Source organism: Carettochelys insculpta, chromosome 1 (genome assembly GCF_033958435.1).
Source record: "Carettochelys insculpta isolate YL-2023 chromosome 1, ASM3395843v1, whole genome shotgun sequence".
Classification (NCBI taxonomy): domain Eukaryota; kingdom Metazoa; phylum Chordata; order Testudines; family Carettochelyidae; genus Carettochelys; species Carettochelys insculpta.
The window spans coordinates 275412837-275431282 of NC_134137.1; the positions used below are offsets into that span (position 1 = coordinate 275412837).

Consider the following 18446-nt stretch of genomic DNA (forward strand, 5'->3'; position numbering starts at 1 on the left):
TCTGTGCCAGGAAAGATAATGGAGCAGGTAGTTAAGGAAGTCATCTGCAAGCACTTGGAAGGTAGTAAAGTGATAGGGAACAGCCAGCATGGTTTTGTAAAAAACAAATCATGTCAAACCAACCTGATAGCTTTTTTTGACACAATAACGAGACTCGTAGATAAGGGAGAAGCAGTGGATGTGGTATACCTAGACGTTAGTAAAGCATTTGATACTGTCTCGCATAATATTCTTATCAACAAACTAGGCAAGTCCAACTTAAATCGTACTGCAATAAGGTGGGTGCATAACTGGCTGGCTAATCGCACCCAGAGAGTAGTTGTTAATGGTGCTCAATCCAGCTGGAAAAGCATAACAAGTGAGGTTCCGCAGCGGTCTGTTTTGGGACCAGTTCTGTTCAATATCTTCATTAATGATTTGGATATTGGCATAGAAAGTACGCTTATTAAGTTTGCAGATGATACCAAGCTGGGAAGGGTTGCAACTACCTTGGAGGATAGGGTCATAATTCAGAATGATCTAGATAAATTAGAGAAATGGTCTGAAGTAAACAGGATGAAGTTTAATAAAGATAAATGTAAGGTGCTGCACTTAGGAAGGAATAATCTGTTTCACACATACAGAATGGGAAAAGACTGTCTCGGAAGGAGTACAGCAGAAAGGGACCTAGGGGTTCTAGTAGATCACAAGTTAAATATGAGTCAACAGTGTGATGCTGTTGCAAAAAAAGCAAACATGATTCTGGGATGCATTAGCAGGTGTGTTGTGAACAAGACACGAGAAATCATTCTACCGCTCTACTCTGCGCTGGTTAGACCTCAGCTGGAATATTGTGTCCAGTTCTGAGCACCCTAATTCAAGAAAGAGGTGGAGAAATTAGAGAAGGTCCAGAGAAGAGCAACTAGAATGATAAAAGGTCTGGAGAACATGACTTATGAAGAAAGGCTGAAAGAATTGGGCTTGTTTAGCTTGGAAAAAAGAAGATTGAGGGGGGACATGATAGCGGTTTTGAGATATCTTAAAGGGTGTCATAAGGAGGAGGGAGAAAACTTGTTCTTCTTGGCCTCTGAAGAGAGAACAAGAGGCAATGGACTTAAACTGCAGCAAGGAAAGTTTAAGTTGGACATTAGGAAAAAGTTCCTAACTGTCAGGGTGGTCAAGTACTGGAATAAGTTGCCAAGGGAGGTTGTGGAATCTCCCTCGCTGGAGATATTTAAGAACAGATTAGATAGATGTCTATCAGGGATGGTGTAGATAGTGGTCGGTCCTGCCGTCGGGGCAGGGGACTGGACTCGATGGCCTCTCGAGGCCCCTTCCGGTCCTAGTGATCTATGATTCTATGGAAGATTATTACATTATCCATAAAGCATCTTAACTTGGGTTAAGTATTTGTAACACCCAGGCTCTATAATAGTTGTTTCTAAAGATAAATGATGAAGGAAAGATGTAATTGCAGTTTGTTTACAATTATCCCTAAGTTTCTTTACATCACTAAGAATGTCCTTTATATTGGTACAACCAATGTAGTTAATGCTTGCTAAATCATCAGAGTACCGGATCAAGAGCCCTGAGGTATTGCGTTGCCATTCCTCCTGTCTGACGTCACACAGTCTCCTCTTTTTAGCTGTAGTGGCCTATGTTGTTTATATTTTGCTTCCCAGTTGGGGATTTGTTTTTTTTGAGTTTCGAGTGCCTGTTTAAGGTGTCCCATTGCTTTATAATCCCCTCATAAACTGGCGTGTGTGTGTGTGCACATTGCCGGGTCCAGTTTTGGCAATGAGGTTTTGACTTGCTGATAGAAACATTGTGAACCAGGTCCTCAGCAAATTTAATCCAGGTAGCACCAATGGACTCAGTGCTGTTCTTAAACGAGTGTCTTGCGCACACTTGATAGCACAGCGTTCTGCTGAATTGCAACCATAAATTAGAAAAAATTAAGGGAGGCAGGAGTATCTTGAGGTAAGCATTCTAATCTCCTGATGTTCTGTTTAGTCATGCCTATGTTTACATGTGTTTTGAGCTCTTTGTAAGCTTTCACATTTTTTGAGAGCAAACTGATGCATGTGAAATCAGGAAGTAGCGATCTACCACATCAAGTCTGACTAAATCTCACTGTTGTGCATGGAATTTAGTGCTTCAGTTCTATGTTTGCTGTGATGGTCTATGTCCATACTTCAAATTTATTAATAGTTTTAATGACCAGGCATCTGTTTTTCTGGATTTACTCATCAGCAGTTGATTATTTTCATGCAGGTTAAACCTGTCTGATCTGGGACTCTCTTGTCCAGCAACATCCATAACCTGGCATGATTTTAGTTAGATGTACAACCACTTATCATGGGTGTTGCCAGGTTTTCCTGGGGTCCCATAAAATTTGTTTACAGCCAGCAGTGCTGGCTCTTGGTGTTCCATACTATTGTTCACCCTTGAATATCTTCTAAGAGCCCAGTAAGCAGTGCAAGTATTAGTAATGCTGCTAGATGATATTGACCTCCCGTGATCTAGCAAATTCTCTCGTTGGGCACTGATCTGATCGCAAGGGTGCTGGATGAGAAAGGTTCAACCTGTAGTCTTATTTCCTAAGACATAGAGCTAATCTATACTTGCTGGACGATCAACCATGGGAAGATCGATCTTCTGGAGTTTGATTTTGCCCCATGTGTTAGATCAACCTCTCTTGGCTCAGCCGTCAGCCCTGTACTCCATAGTAATGGGTAGAGCAAGGGATGTTGGCATGAGCCTGAATAGTCTTGGACTACACTAGGTAAGAAAGTTGATTCTCAATATGTCATTTCTAACTAAACTAATGGACTTTCTACCCTAGTATAGATCTAGCTATAGGTGTTGGTTTTTTATTTTGTTTTTTTGTCAGCTGCAGAGAGGTAGTATATGTTCACTCATCAATGTGTGATTTCCAAGCTACTCAAGTTTAATATAAGAAGAATTTTTATTGTTAGTACAAACTGATGAGAGAATGCAAATGTCTTGAATACATGATCTGTGAGGAAAGATTTAAAAAATGGCTTTGTTTAGTCTGGAGAAGAGAAGACTGATGGGGGAAATAACAGTTTTCAAGTATATAAAAGATAGGATATTGATTAAAATGGGCATTACAAAAACTTGGTGGAAAAGAGGTAATCAGTGAGACAAATTAATATTAGGGTACACAATATATAGGAATGACTGTGTAGTCATGCTGGGGGGGGAGTGGCACTATATGTGGGAAAGAAACTGTGAAATAAGAAATCTGAAATCAAACTATAGCATAGAGCATTGTATCTCTAGACAGAATTTCAGTGCTTTATTAATAAGAGTATGGGAGAAGGCATATACCACTGACTTCAAGACCAGGATGGTGACTGTAAAATGCTCTGAGGGATGCGGGAGACTACAAAACCTGAAAACCCCAAAATGAGGGAGGATTCTAACTATTGCCTTATTGATTTGCATACATGTCACCTTAGGAGGGGGTGCAGAGATAAAATGTCTGACTCCGTTAGTGACTGCTTCTTGGGGCAGCTAGTCCTGGCACACACTAGAGGAGAGGCACTTCTTGATTTAGTCCTAAGTGGCACACGGAATCTGGCCCAAAAGGGGAACACAGCTGAACGGCTCAGTAATAGCAACCATTACATGTAGGGAGGAAAATACCAAAGAAACCCACCGCAGTAGCATTTAACTTATAAAGGGAGAAAGGTAGTTTAAATAGAAATTAAAAGGAATAGTTACACTAGTGAAATTCCTGCAAGCTGCATGGAAATTTTCACACCATAATAGTGGTTCAAACGAAATGCAAACACCAAATAATTTTTTTAAAAAATCAAAATAATGATCAGGACCAAAACAATGCCATCGTGGCTGAACAGTGGTATGAAAGGAGTGATTAGAGGTAAAAAAGGGTCCTTAAAAACAAAAGAAGCATAAATTCTGGGAAATCGGTTTGATAAGTCAGCAAGGAATTTGAAGAGCAACTAGCAAAAGAAACGCAAAATTAAGAAAAGAAGAATAAGTACAACAGAAGCAGGAAGCCTGCCAAACAATCCGTGAGGCCACAGGTTGGTCAAGTTGCTGAAGGAGCACTCAGGGAAGGCAAGGCTGTTGCTGAGAAGCTAAATAAGTTCTCTTCATCATTCTTTTTTACAGTTGATCTAAGGGAGATTCCCATACTTAACCTATTTTTTAAAGGTAACAGATCTGAGGCATTGTTCCAGATTGAACTGTCATTTAAAGTTGGTTTTGATACAAATTGATAAATTAAACAGTGATAAATACCAGGACCAGGAGGTATTCTCCCAAAAGTTCTGAAAGAACTCAGATATGGAACTGGAGAATCACAAACTATGCTAGAATTGTAGGTGTTAGAAGCACGGACGGTCCTAAGTAATTGGCAGCCCTGGGCAAATGGGGATGCCAGGCAGGGGTGGGGTGGCAGGTGCACCCTTCCAGCTGCTGCGCTCCGGCCACCTGCAATGTGCCCTGGCCACCAGGCTGCTCAGCTGCAGCCCTGCCCCTTGTCTGTTCCTGTGCAGCAATCATCCACGGGCACCAACTCCACAGGGGCTGGTCCATTTTGGCTGCCCCTTGAAATTGGCGCTCCTGAGCGACGGCCTGGCTTGCCTGCCCCTGGGACCTACTTGGTTTAGAAGGTACTACAAGAGTCATCTAGTCTAACTCCCTGCCAAGATGCAGGATTTGTTATGTTTAAACCATCCTAGACAAATGACTATCCAGCCGCCTTTTTGAAAACCTTCAGTGAAGAAGCTTCCACAGCCTCACAAGGCAGATTGCTATGTAACCTATTACTTAAATCAGCCACTTAACCAGGTCGCAGGAGGATAAGTAATATTTCAAAAAGATTCCAGAGGTAATCCAGGCATTTCCAGGCTCGTAAGCCTAATTTCAGTGCCGGGCAAATTCATTTAAATGATAGTAAAGAACAGAATTATCAGACGCACAGATGAGCATGATATAATGGGGAAGGTTGATTTAGTGGCTGTAGGATACTTGCACACTCAAAAAGCTTTGATGTGGTCTCACGTGAAGAGTGCTTAAGCAAGTCCTGGGATAAAAGGAAAGGCCCTCTTCTGGGTCAGTACCTAGTTTAAAAGCTGCAGGGGGGGAGTGAGTGGGGTGAGAATAAATGGTCAGCTTTTCGCAAGGGACGGAGAAATAGCAGGGTCTCTTACGCATCTGTAGGAGAAACTGTGCTGTTCAATATACAGTAAACCTCAATTTAACAGATTAATTGGGGGGAGGGGTGTCTGTTAAACCCAGATGTCCATTAAATCAGAGGGTTTACTATGACCCACCCCCATCAGGCTCCACCAGCCCCCTCCCCTAATGCCCACTACTCACCGCCACAGGATGACCCGCTGGAGTCTGCTGCCACAGCTGGGGGCCCTGCTGTGCGCAGCAGCAAGCCTCCCACCATGGTTGGGGACTCCGCTGCTGCTGGGGGCCCCGCTGCACGCGGTAGCAAGAGCTGCTGCCACCATTACCTGAAAGAGCTGCCGCCATGTGCTCTTCCCACCAGCAGTGGCGCACGTACACAAGTGCCATCTTCCCACGTACACATACCACCCCTGGTGGGAGGAGCTCGTGGTGGCTCTGGGGGAAGAGGCAGCAGCTCTGGCTCTGCAGCAGTAAGTCCAGTGGGGTGGGATGCAGGGGAGGTGGGTAGGTATTCTAGGGACCTGGTTAAGCAGACTTTGGGAGCAACAGGATTGGTTGTTCCTGAAGTCCGCTATATTAGGGTCTGTAAAATTGAGGGTTTAGTGTATTCATAAATGATCTGGAAAAAGGGGTAAAGAATGGCGTGGCAAATTTTTCAGATGATTAAAAAATAACTGAGCTTACAGCTATACTGCTTTGGAAGATTGACCCACTCTAGGTTAATCTTCTGGGGATTTTGTTTTGCGCATGTGTGAAATGGTGCTTTCCAGGGTCAATGTAGACCCTGGAACTCCTCGTGAGTGATGAGGATTAAGGGAAGTCAACGGGAGAAACGCTCCCGTCAACCTTCCGTAAGGACAAACATTGAAGTCAACTGCTGATAAGTCAATCTCAGCTACACAATTGGTGTAACTAAAATTGTGTATCACTGGTCAACTGCTATGTCTGGTGTAGACATAGCCTCAGGGTAATTAACTCCAAAGCAGTGGGGAGGGAGCGCTCAGTGTTTTGAGCATTGGCCTGCTAAATCCAGGGTTGTGAGATCATTCCTTGAGGGGGGCCATTTAAGTGTCTGGGGCAAATAGATTAAATTAACAAACAAAAAAAAAAAACCCGTCAAGGATGGTGCTTGGCACTGCCAGGAGGTCAGGGGACTGGACTCAATGACCTCTCAAGGTCCCTTCCAGTTCCATGAGACGTGTATCTCCATATTTTCATGTAATTTAAAGCAGATTGTGAAGATTTACAAAGGGATTTTGTAAAACCAAATGACTGGGCAACAAAATGGTAGTTGTAATTAAAAGTTGATAAGTGCAAAGTAATGCACATTGTTAAAAATAATCCCAACTATAAACACAAAATTAAGTGTTATCACTCAAGAAAGAGATCTTGGAATCCTTGTGGATAGTTCTGACATCTCTTCAATGTGCAGCAGCAATTCAAAAAGCTAAAAATGTTAGGAACCAGTGGGAAATGGATAAATAATAAAACAGAAAATATCAGAATGCTGCTCTATAAATCCATGGTATGCCCACACCTTGAATACTGCATGCTGTTTTGGTTGTCCCACCTCAAAAAATATGTACTGAAAGGCAACAAAAGTGATTAATGGTATGGAATAGGTTTTCATATGAAAAGAGATTAAAAAGACTGGAGCTGTTTGCCTTAAAAAAGGTTGAGTAAAGGGAGATATGACAGAAGTGTGCAAAATCATGAATGAGGTGGAGAAAGTGAATGACAGTGTTGTTTTTGCCATTAATGTGACATAGGAACCAGGATATATTAATAGGTAGCAGGTGTAAAACAAACATAAGGAAGTATTTAGTTACACAATGCATTGTCACCTGTGGAACGCCATATCAAAAAATTCCGTGACGAAAGGTAAGTTAGATAAATTCATAAAGGATACGTCCATAAGTGGCTATTATCCCAGATGCTCAAGGACGCAACTCTGTAGTCTAAACCATTCACTGCAAAAGCTGGGACTGGACAGTAGGAGATGGATCACTCAATAATTGCCTGCTGTTAATTCCCTCTGAAGTATCCAGCATTGGTGTCTGTCAGAAGACACTATTCTGGACTACAAGGACGAGTCTCTGGAATTAAACATTCTCTTTCCAGACATTCTTATGTGACCACTTTTTTAATTTGCAGCTTATATACCAGTAGTGCTTAATATAAAATTAATATCTATTGCTATCTTGTTGGATACTGTAGTCAGTGTGTTTACTCCTACTTGTTTTCTTCTATTTGTCTATGTAAATTTGTACCCTCCCTGTTCTTTCTCTCTCTCTCTGCATTTGGATTCAGTGTAAATCCAAATTAAAACATAGATTACATTTGAATTTGTCACTGAGGCTTTTAGGTTTTACTCACTTAATTATTTTGAATGATAACAAATTAAATTGGAAGATATTGGACTTGACTAAAATGAATTCAATAATATTGTGTCATGTGAGTGTGTGCAGGTATATTATAACCAGATTATTATTATTTTTAAAGAGATACAACACATTTGGAGATTGAACCTTTCACACTTCTTGGCGTCTGTGCTGGGCTTATTCCATATCCTCATCATAACCAGTCCCCAAGAAACACATACCAGTGTGCTATGGGGAAACAAGCCATGGGTAAGGATTTTCTGCCTCCAGGTTTGAATATTGTGATTTTTAAAAAACCTGCATAGCCTAAAATACTAAAAATGTTCTTGCTCAGTAGATAATTTTAACATGTTTCAGAGGAATTGAGAACATTTCTTAGGAGCATTGCCTTGGATGCCAGGAGAAATTGACTTTGTTTCAATTTTCATTTGGTCGTTTAAGAAATAGTTCAGTAAAATAAAGTCCACTGTTCTGAGGGTCTTCATACCTGAGAAGAAAATTGAAGAAACCATAATGCTATTGTTCCTATTTTTGTAGCAGTCATTACTTTCAAGTTTTCAGCATAGCTGGAAGATTGGCATTGACTGGATTTTTTTTCTTTCTTTTTATACTGCAGTTTGCTGTGGGTTTCCAAACCGAAAAAAAGGGGTTGGGTGGGGGCGGGGGGGGGGGGGGGCAAGAGAAGAGTGGAAGCATGGGGAAGTGTGTTTGCTCAGAATAGAGAACTGTAATTTTTATATATATTCATTAGCACTCAATTCCATGGCACTAAGAATTTTCTGCCTTTTCTGGTAAGAAAGATCACTTCCTCAGGGAACTTCACATCATGATATTTTTAATTTGGCTTTATTCTGGGAAAGGAAGAACTGGTGGTCAGTGAAGATGTAATTTTAGTGAAACAAGAAATGGAATTATCTTTTAATCATGGGTGAAAGTGTAATTTAAAATTTGCAATAGTTGGTATGCAGTCTTTTAACAGCCATATTTAGGCATTTGCCCTGTTAGATAGTTTCAATGAGATCTAATATTGACATTTGATAAACCATCATTAACATCTCCCTGTTTAACTTGCACACCTAACTAATATACCTTTTTGTCAAGCTACAGCCAGTCCCAATGATAACCTGAATGGCAGCGCATTAGTATAGCTTGTTCAGACTTCAGCTGTAAATATCAGTTTTACATCTCATGTTTGTGACAAGTTGAGATTACGGTAAAAGAACGCCAGGTATCATGAAAAAATTATCACTTAGGTTTATAAAATGACTTGTTTTGTGATGTGACTCCTAAACTTAAACAGCACATCTTCTGTTAAAATCTTCTAGGAGAATTAATGGAAGAATGGCTGCCTTGTACCTAATGGTCGACTTTAATGCGTCAAAAATTAAAATAGCAAGAGATGCATTACCACCTTAAAAAAGGAAGGAAAAAGTTGTGCCTTTTTTTTTTTTTTTCCTTTATAGGTTCCCTCCCCCTCCCTCCCCCTCAAGTCTCTATTTTATGACTATTAGTCTCAGAACGTTTGGTTAGTTACCACACACAGTTAAGCAGGATCAGTGTGTACAGAAAGCCAATTCAGTATCTGTGGAGTTCTTTTGTAGTTTTCTGTGTGAAGGTTTTTTTTCTCGTTTTGTTTTGAGTGTCATTTGCAATTCATTGTCTGTGTTTTCTGAGGTTGGTGTATTCAGCTGCTTTGACCCCAGGTCTTGCACATTTAGCTCCTTGGATACAATCCTCTGACGTTACTGCTGACGCTAGGAACACAAAAGCCATTGAATATCTTTAGCAATAAAAAAGCCTTTGTTTTTGTTTGTTATTACAAAACACCTGACTCCAAAGAATAAGCAGTGAGATAAAAGTACATTTTAGAAGTTGGCACATGACCTGGGTGTATTTTACTTTGTATGCTGAAATATCTGCAACCACCCTGAGTCTTTTTTGAAAAAAATTGTGTATACTTGTTGTTGGGTTTGTGTTTTGTTTTTGGTTTGTTTTTATTTTTTGTGGAAGTAGTATCTAGCTGTGGAAAAGATTACACATGCTTATAGATTTAGCCTGATAAAATGAAACTTGTAGGCAGGGTGACTATCCATCCCACTTTTAACAGTCAAGTCCTCTTGCTGTTGTGTCCTTTTTTTTTTTTTCTTTTTTTTTAAATGGGGGGTGCATATTGTCCCATATTTTCTTCTTCCCCACTGGTCAATCAGCAGTGAGAGCAGCTCCAGCCACATCTTGTTGTGGCCAGTGGGTGAATGACAACAGGCAGTGTCCGGTCAGGGAGAGGACTTGTTGGCCTCAGGCTGGGTGGAAAGGCATCCCATCGTGTGTGGGGGGCGGGGAGGGGGGGGCGTTATGGTCGTATGTCACTTAAAATGGGTTCTCAGTAGGGTTCTGCGAGCCTTTTGAGCCTGAATCCCAGTGTCCCCCATGGGGCTGACCTTTGATTTCTGGTGTGCCCTCCCTGACATCTCACCCAGGGCTGAAGCCTAAATCATCTGTGACGCTTCCCACCACTGGTTTGAAGCCCTGATCCCTGGTGTTCTCCCTCCCATAACCTGAAGCTGTGAGCTACAGGTGGAATGCCCAATCCCTGATGCCCTCAGGGGGCTGAAGGCAGGAACTAAGGAACTGAAGTCTCAGTTCCACCTTCCTCCTCTCCAACACTGGGAGCAGCAGGCCTGGACCATTGGTCCTTCCTGGGCATCAGAAGCCCCCTGAGCCCTTGGGCAGAGCTGGGTGCACCGGGGATATTGCCTTCCCCCCAAACTTCAGTGTAAGTTCAGGGCAATTCCAGGGATAGATCCATGGACCAAATCAGAGGTGGGAAGCCAGGGGCAGCTGCTCCTCTGGCTGGTGTCGTGGTGCAGGCAGCCCCATGTTCCCTCCTCTTCTGCTGCTGCAGTGGGTTGAAGTTACTTCTCAACTCCCAGCCCCCTTTCCTCACACTGCCAGTAACAGCCACAGATGTAGAGGACCTCCACGTCTGGCAGAATCCTCAGGGAACAGGGGCTGCAGGGGAGCCCTCCTGGCACACAGCATTTAGATGCTTCCCCACCCCTGCTCCCTGAGCTCCCCCCTGCCCACACGTAGGCCCTGGTTACTCCTCTTTCTACATCCTGAATTACCACCTCCCTGAGCTGCTCTCGAACTTCTTGAGCTGAGGCGTGTGACTCCCCCTGCCCACCATCACAGTCAAGAGAGCTGGCCTGCTGCTGTGAGTCAGAGTGGAGGTACCACTCCCTCCCCGGCCTCTAAGCAGACACAATAAATCAATAGCCAGCGGATCAGTAGCTGCAGCATCTATTCCCAGCATGGTGGAGACAAGCCCATAGTGGTGATATGCGTGAGAAGTGATGTGAAATGGATAAATTGACAGGATCATTCAGTTTAGAGATGAAAGTACTGCGATACAACCAGCATTGTGTAGATTATTAAAATCTCTGTCAGCATTTCTACAGGGTTACGCTTATTAAATGTACAGTACTGAAAAACATATTTCGTGGACAGAATGAATATTCTTGCTAATGTGCTAGAACAATCAGTAGAAGGCAACAGTCCGGACTTCAGTCAAGTGAAGGAAACATGCAAAGTACAGAGAAAGTACAGCGATGCATTTAGCACAATGCAAGGATGTGGGGTATTGGCTGTGCTTAGGTTGCAAGGTCTTCTGATTGCTTGTGCATGTTTCAGTACGGAAATAATTTCAAATTTAAGGCAATGGAGGGCTGTTTAAGGTTTATAATTCGATATTCTCCATTATTGAAATTCCATATATTTCTAGAATGATACTATAAAGGATCAAAACTATTGTAAAAATAGAGATAGATCAATCTTATTGGTATTTATTTTTTAGTAGCAGCTAGGAGTCCTAGTCATAGACCAGGACCCTGTTGTGCTTGGTGCTGTACAAACACAGAACTTAGGAAATGGAAAACTTATGTGTTTTTTGTGGGGGGGGGCAAGGGGGCTTGCTACTAGTTCAATTGCATTATATGCCTTTATGTGTGTCTACAGATATAGAAAGCAAGATGTATATATTAATAATTCTGCTGTTACGTTGAAGATACTCCATGTTGTATTGGTCCAAATGTCAGAATGTAGGTAGTTGTAAAGGAAACAATTTTACAGCCTTAGTTATTGCCTTCTGCCTTGCAAATGCCATAATAAAAACCTGTCAATAGATACCCTCTATATATTGTCAGTCACTCCTGGAGAACTGTGGAGGTCCCTGGTAACTGGTATGTTACAGGCAAATTCAGTGCCAGTTCTCACAAATAGGCTGAGGAAGGAGATTACAGCTCCGGGAACAGAGCTTTATTTCTTCGATAACATCTGTGATGTATTTCTCAATGTATTGAGAAGTAAAGTATCTCAAAATTGTATACAGACAGTTTATTGGCAGGCTAGAGAGAGGGAAGAATGCAAACAAACATAAACAAAAGCAAAACCAATAGGGATCATTATTGGTCTATGCAACCTATTCTTGGGTTCTGCCATCAGCCATTGAAAGATGTTGTTTATACTCAGCTCTCTTTCACTGACTCTTTGATTTACCAATGGAGGCACAGAAGTACCTAAACTGAGGCAGGCTTTTGTGTGCTGTCCCAAATGACCCATAAGTGAACACATTTGTTTCCTCCCTGCCCCTGAAGAACTCTCTCAGATAGTAGTTAACCTGTCCAGGGAACACCTATCCTGTAAAATTCCCTCAGTCATCTCTCTCCGCAACACCCTGCCACTGAGGAGTCAGTCAGTGCAGCCTCTGGAGGTGTGTGGGCGGGGGGGGGGAGGAGTTGTATTAGTTCCACGTGTGTACAGAAGTGAAGGAGTGGGATGTCCAATAAATGGAAATACTGAAATACCAGCAATCTCCTTTTTCTTAACCGACACAAATTGTCCCTTTGGCTCATAGTTAAACATCCGTTTATTTTTTGTACATTTGTAGAATCTCATTTTGTTTTACTTGGCTTTTTTGAGGGAAGTAAATGAAATCTCTGTTCCTTTAGAAAGAAAGTAGAAATAAATGTGAGTGGCTCCCTTCTTTACAACACCTACATGGAAGCCTTGTTGAAACACAGAATACCTGAGATAAGAGGGGAAAAAATGCTCTCTCTGACTATGTCTAGACTACAGGGATTTGCCAGCAGAAGCTTGTGTCAGAAGATATCTTGCGACAAAACTTCTGTTAACAGGTTGCGTCCAGACCACAAGGTGGCTTGAAAGAGCAATCTGCTCGGTCAACAGAGAGCAGCCAGACTGCCCAGCTGCCCTACCTGCAAAACAGCCACCTGGAATCACACCAGACAGGGTTGCAGGTCACCATTTCCCTCCAGGAGCCCAGGCAAGATGAGCCTTTAAAGCGACACCCCCCCCCCACCCACATGCATTTCCTGCCTCTGCTGTGGGTGTGTCTACCTCCTTGAGGGACAGCACAGCTTCCAGTTTTGTGGGTGACACAGCTGATTTCCAGGGACCCATGCTGCTGGAGCTGCCCCCAGGCTTGCGCTGGCCCCACACAGAGATGCTGCAGCAGCTTCTGAACCTCCTGATGGATGTCTTCCTCTTCCTCGTGGAGGGAGAGTCTTCTGAGACCACCTGCGATGACCTTGCCATGGCTGCAGGACAATCACACCTGCACCCCACCCACCTTCGGTGCACGGGTGGATGTGGAGGCACCAAAACAGTTCTGAATGGTAGGACTAGCCGGTCATGGGGCAGCAGGATGACCAGCAGTGGCTCCAGAACTTCCAAATGCAGAAGGCCATCTTCCTGGGGCTCTGCGCCTGGCTAGCCCTGCAGACAGGACACCTGGCTGTGGCCCACCATTCCATGGTGAAGCAGGTCGCAGTCACTCTGGAAGGTTGCCACCCCAACACCTACCACTCAGACGGCAACCAGTTCAGCTTGGAGAAGGCTGCCATTGGGGCCCTCTTTATGAAGGTAAGGCACTCTCAGGCTGCCCTCCCTACATCGGGGGGAGGGGGGTGCTGCCCAAGGGGGACCGTAGTGAAGTGGGGTCAGGGGTGCAAGGGGTGGGACTGGGATGGGGGAGAAGCTCTGTCCCCAGGGACCATACCACCCCACCCTTGCACAGCCCTGATGCTGGGGGGCCAGTCTCATGGGTGGGCTCTTGGAGAGTTCAGGCAGACAGCCCCCCCCCCCCCCGCCCCCAACTTCCAGGGACTCTCTCCCTCCATCTCTGACGTGTGTTTGGTCCCCTGCCTCTGTAGGTTGTAACAGCCATAAACACAAGCCTGCTGTAGAGGGTCATCCATATGGGAGATGTTGATGAAGTCCTGGCTGGATTCGCTGGGCTTCCCAAACTGAGTCAAGGCCATCGATGGGACCCTCATCCCGATATGTGCCTCAGAGCACAGCACAGCCGAGTACATAAACTGCAAGGGCTACTTTTTGGTGGTGCTGCAGGCCCTGGTGGACCTCCATGGATAGTTCAGATGTTTATATCAGGTGATCAGGCTGGGTGCACCACCCCCTTGTGTTCCACAACTCCAGCCTGTTCTGGAGGCTGGAGATGGGCACGTTCGGCCCCCTCCGTGAGCTGGTGGTTGGGGATGTTCAGATGCCACTGTGTATTGTAGGGAGCCCTGCCTACTCCTTGTGCCCTGGCTCATGAAATCCTATGTCAGCCAGTTGGACCCCAGCCAGGAACTGTTGACTGCCCACTTCAGCTGGGCCAGGATGCAGGCCAAGTGCGCCTTCGACCACCTCAGGGGACACTTGAGGTGCTTGCTCACCTGCCTGGATGTTGGGGAATACAATGTCCATCAAGTTGTGGTGGTATGTTGTGCCCCCAACATTGTGGAGGAGAAGGTGGAGACTTTCGTCCCAGAGTGTGGGACAGACACCAGCTGTGAGGGCTGGGCATATGAGCAGCTGAGCACAGCTGTCATCCTCCAGGCTCATCAGGATGGGGTGCAGATCTGCGAGACCCTGAGGGAGAGCATCTCTGACAGCCCTCAGTTCCCCTCCCCAGGGCAACCCCATGGGCGGCCTCAGACATACAGCCCGACCCCATCCCCACCATGACCCCTCCCTTCACCCCCCTCAACCCTCCTTCACCCCTGCTCAATAAAGAGGGAAGCAGGTATGGTGAAAAATAACTATTTTACTGATACAAGGAAAAATGTGCCGAAAAGGAATGGTGCAGTAACAAACTATTTACAAACAGCACAGTGCAGGCAACTATTTACAGAGGGGAGGGTTGGAACAGGGGTGGGGGCTTGGGAGCCTCAGACCGGGGGCGGGCTGCAAACTAGAGGGGGAGCGGGACTGCGAGTGGCAGGATCCTCGGGATCTTCCCACCCCCTGCAAATTTGGGTCCCCTGTCAGAGCTGGAATGATTCCCATGTTTCCCCCTGCTCCTTGCATATAGGGGCCACAGCGGGATCAGGGTGGGCGGGAGGAACAGGGGCCATGATGGAGTCAGGGTGGGTAGGAAGGTCTGGAGTGTTGTGGGGGCAGCCATGGCCATTGCCCATTGCAGCAGGTCTAGGATGCCCTGGGGGAGGGCTGGTGGCCACGGGCGGCTGGACCATCATGTCTTGCCAGGCGCCACTGACAGCATCAAAGGGGGACGTGAGTTGGTAACCAGGGCTGCGACCACTACTCCATGTCAGCCCTCAACTGCCACTCCATTATGCCCATCATAGCCCACAAAGCAGCATTGTGGTCCCATTGCAGGTCCATGTAGACCCTCCACCGGTCCCTCTGGCTTCAGGCTCAGCCTGGAGGCGTGGTGGAGTGGCTCAGTTGGTGCATATCCATGCTGACAGCAGCAGGTCTCCCTTCCCCTCTCCCCGCCTGCTTGGTGGACTAGCAGGCAAGGGGTTGTCCAGCCATGGAGGGATCCCCTCATGGAGGGCGAGTGAGCTGGGAGCAGCCTCACCCTCCCTGGGGCCCATTTGCACACCTGTGGCTTGCAGCGCTGCCTGCAGGGGTGGGTGCGCCTCTTGCCTTCAGGCATACCCGCCTGCTGGGTGCCACACTCAGTGTGTCTGGGATCAGGCCGGTGCCCCTGTGGCTAGCCTGCTTCCAGCTGTGACGGGTACTGGGAGGGCCTCTCCACCCCTGGGCCTGGGGCTCATCCAGCCCCCTGTGAAGATGGCAGCAGGATGCCACCCGTACCCAGGGGCTGTCTGCTGGATCTGGGTGGGGCACACTCCTGCTGCACATGGTTCCGTGTGCTGGGACCGCAGTGTGAGGTCCTGCCTAAGCCAGCTGAGCGATGCTTGCAGCACGCCCCATGTGCGTCCACCTCCCACACCCCTGGTGTGTAACATGCAGGGTACTCACCGGAGAGACCCTCGCCCAGCTTTGAGGATGCCTCGGATGTGACTGGGCTGCCAGGGACCAGGTCGAGCACCATGATGAGGCTGCTGTCTTCAGAATCCAACTCCGGCTTTGGTGGGGGTAGGGGCTGAGATATCTCCTGCTCAGCCAGCAGGGGATGCTGCTGTGGTGGGAGGGCCTCAAGTGCCATGTCAGTGCTCAGTTGTGGGGAGGATATGTTGCCTCCTTCCCCCCACCCCCCACCCCGACGGCACTGAGCTCCCTGTAGAAATAGTGACAGGTCCTGTTCTGGAGCATCCCAGGCCTGGCCATAGCCCTGCCTCAGCTTCTTGACTCTTGCCTGGACCTGCTGCACGGTGCAGGGGGATAGCCTCGTTCAGCCAGGGTGGTGGCCATCCTGGTATAAATCAGGGCGTTCTGCTGCTTCACTTTGGGGTCCTGGAGGGTCTCCTCCTCCTCCCCCCCACAAGTCCAGAAGGGCCTGGACCTCCACCCTGGTCCAGGAGAGGGCCCACCTCTTGCTTCCTGGGGTGGCTCCTGGAACCCCTCAGGTGGGTCCCTTGGCAGGCCAAGGGAGGTCTTGGGCTCCCTGCTGCTCTGCCATGTCCGGTTCTCAGGCACGGTGTGGTTGTGAGGGCGTGGGGGACAGCAACCTGTGTGTGGTTCTGCTGCTCCCTCACTCTGCTTCCTGCCACACGGTTCCCTGGCTCCCTGCAGCTTTCAGAATGCCCAGAGGCAGGAACCATAGAGCACTGCTTGCTGTGGACAGGGTGCCTGCCGGGGGACTGATCTGTGCGCCATTCTGGAGGCTTTGTCTGTTGACCCAAGGCCTCCCAGAAAATCCAGACCAGTGATTTATCAACAGATCTCAGTCGACAGCAGCGTTCTTTCTCATGACAAGCAGGGTATGGCCGTCAACAGAAGCACGGGGTTCTGTCAACAGAACGTGCTTGGCAACCTGGACAGTCGGCAGGTTTTGTTAACAAAACGAAACCCTTGAATTTAGACATCGCCTCTAAGTTCTGGGTGGGGTATAACTGCACAGGAGTCGGCTGCTGGTTTGGCAGGCTGGGGAGGGAAGGCGTTCTGCGAGTGTCTGCACTGTGAGCTAGGGGCATGTGTCATGACTTGTGTACACATAACTGTGCTAGCTCAGTGAGAGAGAGAGCAGAAGAATAAGTAGTAACATAGTCCTGGTAGCAGCAACAGCATAGTCAGGGCTCAGGTGTGTTTGTAGGCAGTTCAGCTAAGCTATGATGTTGTTCCTGTGCTGCGGCAGCTACAATGCAATATGCCAGTGTTTCTCAATCTTTTTATTTAATAAAGTACCCCTTTTACAAAAAAAAAAAAAGTACCCCCAGACTTCTCTCGTGTACCCCAAAAGGTATGCATACCACCAGTTGAGAAACCTGGTCCTATGGTAATCTGAGGTCTTGAAACAAGTGCTATTCAGCCTTTTCAGATTACTGGACCCTTTTCAGGAGTCAGATTTGTTTTTTATACTACCACATTACACTTCACTTAAAAACTACTTACAAAAACATGCAAAAATATCACAGAAGACTACTACTGAAAATTTCCTGACTTCCTATCACCTTATCAAATAAATGAATTGGAATAGAAATATTGTACTTACATTTCCGTGTAAGGCATATGAAGCAGTAGAAACAAGTCATTGTCCGAATGAGCTTTTAGGATGTACTTACCTTACTAGTGTTTTAATGTAGCCTGTTATAAAACTAGATGAGTTGATGTACTCCCTGGAAGACCTCAGTGTTCCCCTAAGGGTACATGTACCCCGGCTTGAGAAACACTGCAGTGTATATACTCACACTAGGTTGAAGGGTGGCTACAGCTGATACATTGCACACTTACATTTCACTTTATGCTTGAATGAGTTTTCCTTTAATCCGTTAAATTCCTACTTGGATACCTCACCCCTAGGTGGCTTTTTCCCCCCTGATTGTTTTTGTTTTATTATTACATGAATGGTTGGGAAAGCTAACAGTATGTACTGGTGCACATCCGTGCCCATTCAAAAGAAAGTAAGCAGAAAAAAAAAGCAGAAATTAGAATTACCCTAATGGTATGATACAATATGAGCATTAACGATAAGGGATATCCATATGAAAAGAAAACCATAATATTCATATCCAGTCAATTTCCATTAGAATTTCCCCACTTTAGTAAATATGGATACGTACTAAGGTTTAAAGGAAAGATGTTCGGGGAGTGGTTGCACACCATAATTCTTGGCCTCTTTCTTGCCCTCCCTGGCTGACCATTTCAACATACTATAACATGAAAAGAGAGCATAACTCCCGTAGGAAGTAGAGGTGAAAAACCATCTGTATCTGTTTCACAGCCATGATAAAAGTACATTTCTCGTGCAGGAGGAACTTCTTCTGAAGAATTGGGAATAGTTTTCAGGTGATCCTAAAAGCAATCTTTGAGTAATAAGTACCACAGATTTAGCCCACTTTGAGGAGGATAAAAAGACTTACTCAGCTAGAGCTGGGAACTGACAGGAGCACAGTATCTAATTTCTGTAAAAAGTAAGAAAATTAAATATTAGACCCTTTC

At 45.7% G+C, this 18446-nt stretch overlaps 1 protein-coding gene across 2 annotated transcripts in view; it reads left to right on the plus strand.

The window, feature by feature from the left end:
- Positions 1 to 18446, plus strand: part of POLR3B (RNA polymerase III subunit B) — a 150038-nt gene that overhangs the window by 74523 nt on the left and 57069 nt on the right. For both annotated transcript variants that reach the window (XM_075008026.1, XM_075008035.1), the window contains exon 19: positions 7675 to 7802. In XM_075008026.1, the coding sequence (XP_074864127.1) occupies positions 7675 to 7802 (128 nt within the window). The remainder of the gene's footprint in view (positions 1 to 7674; positions 7803 to 18446) is intronic.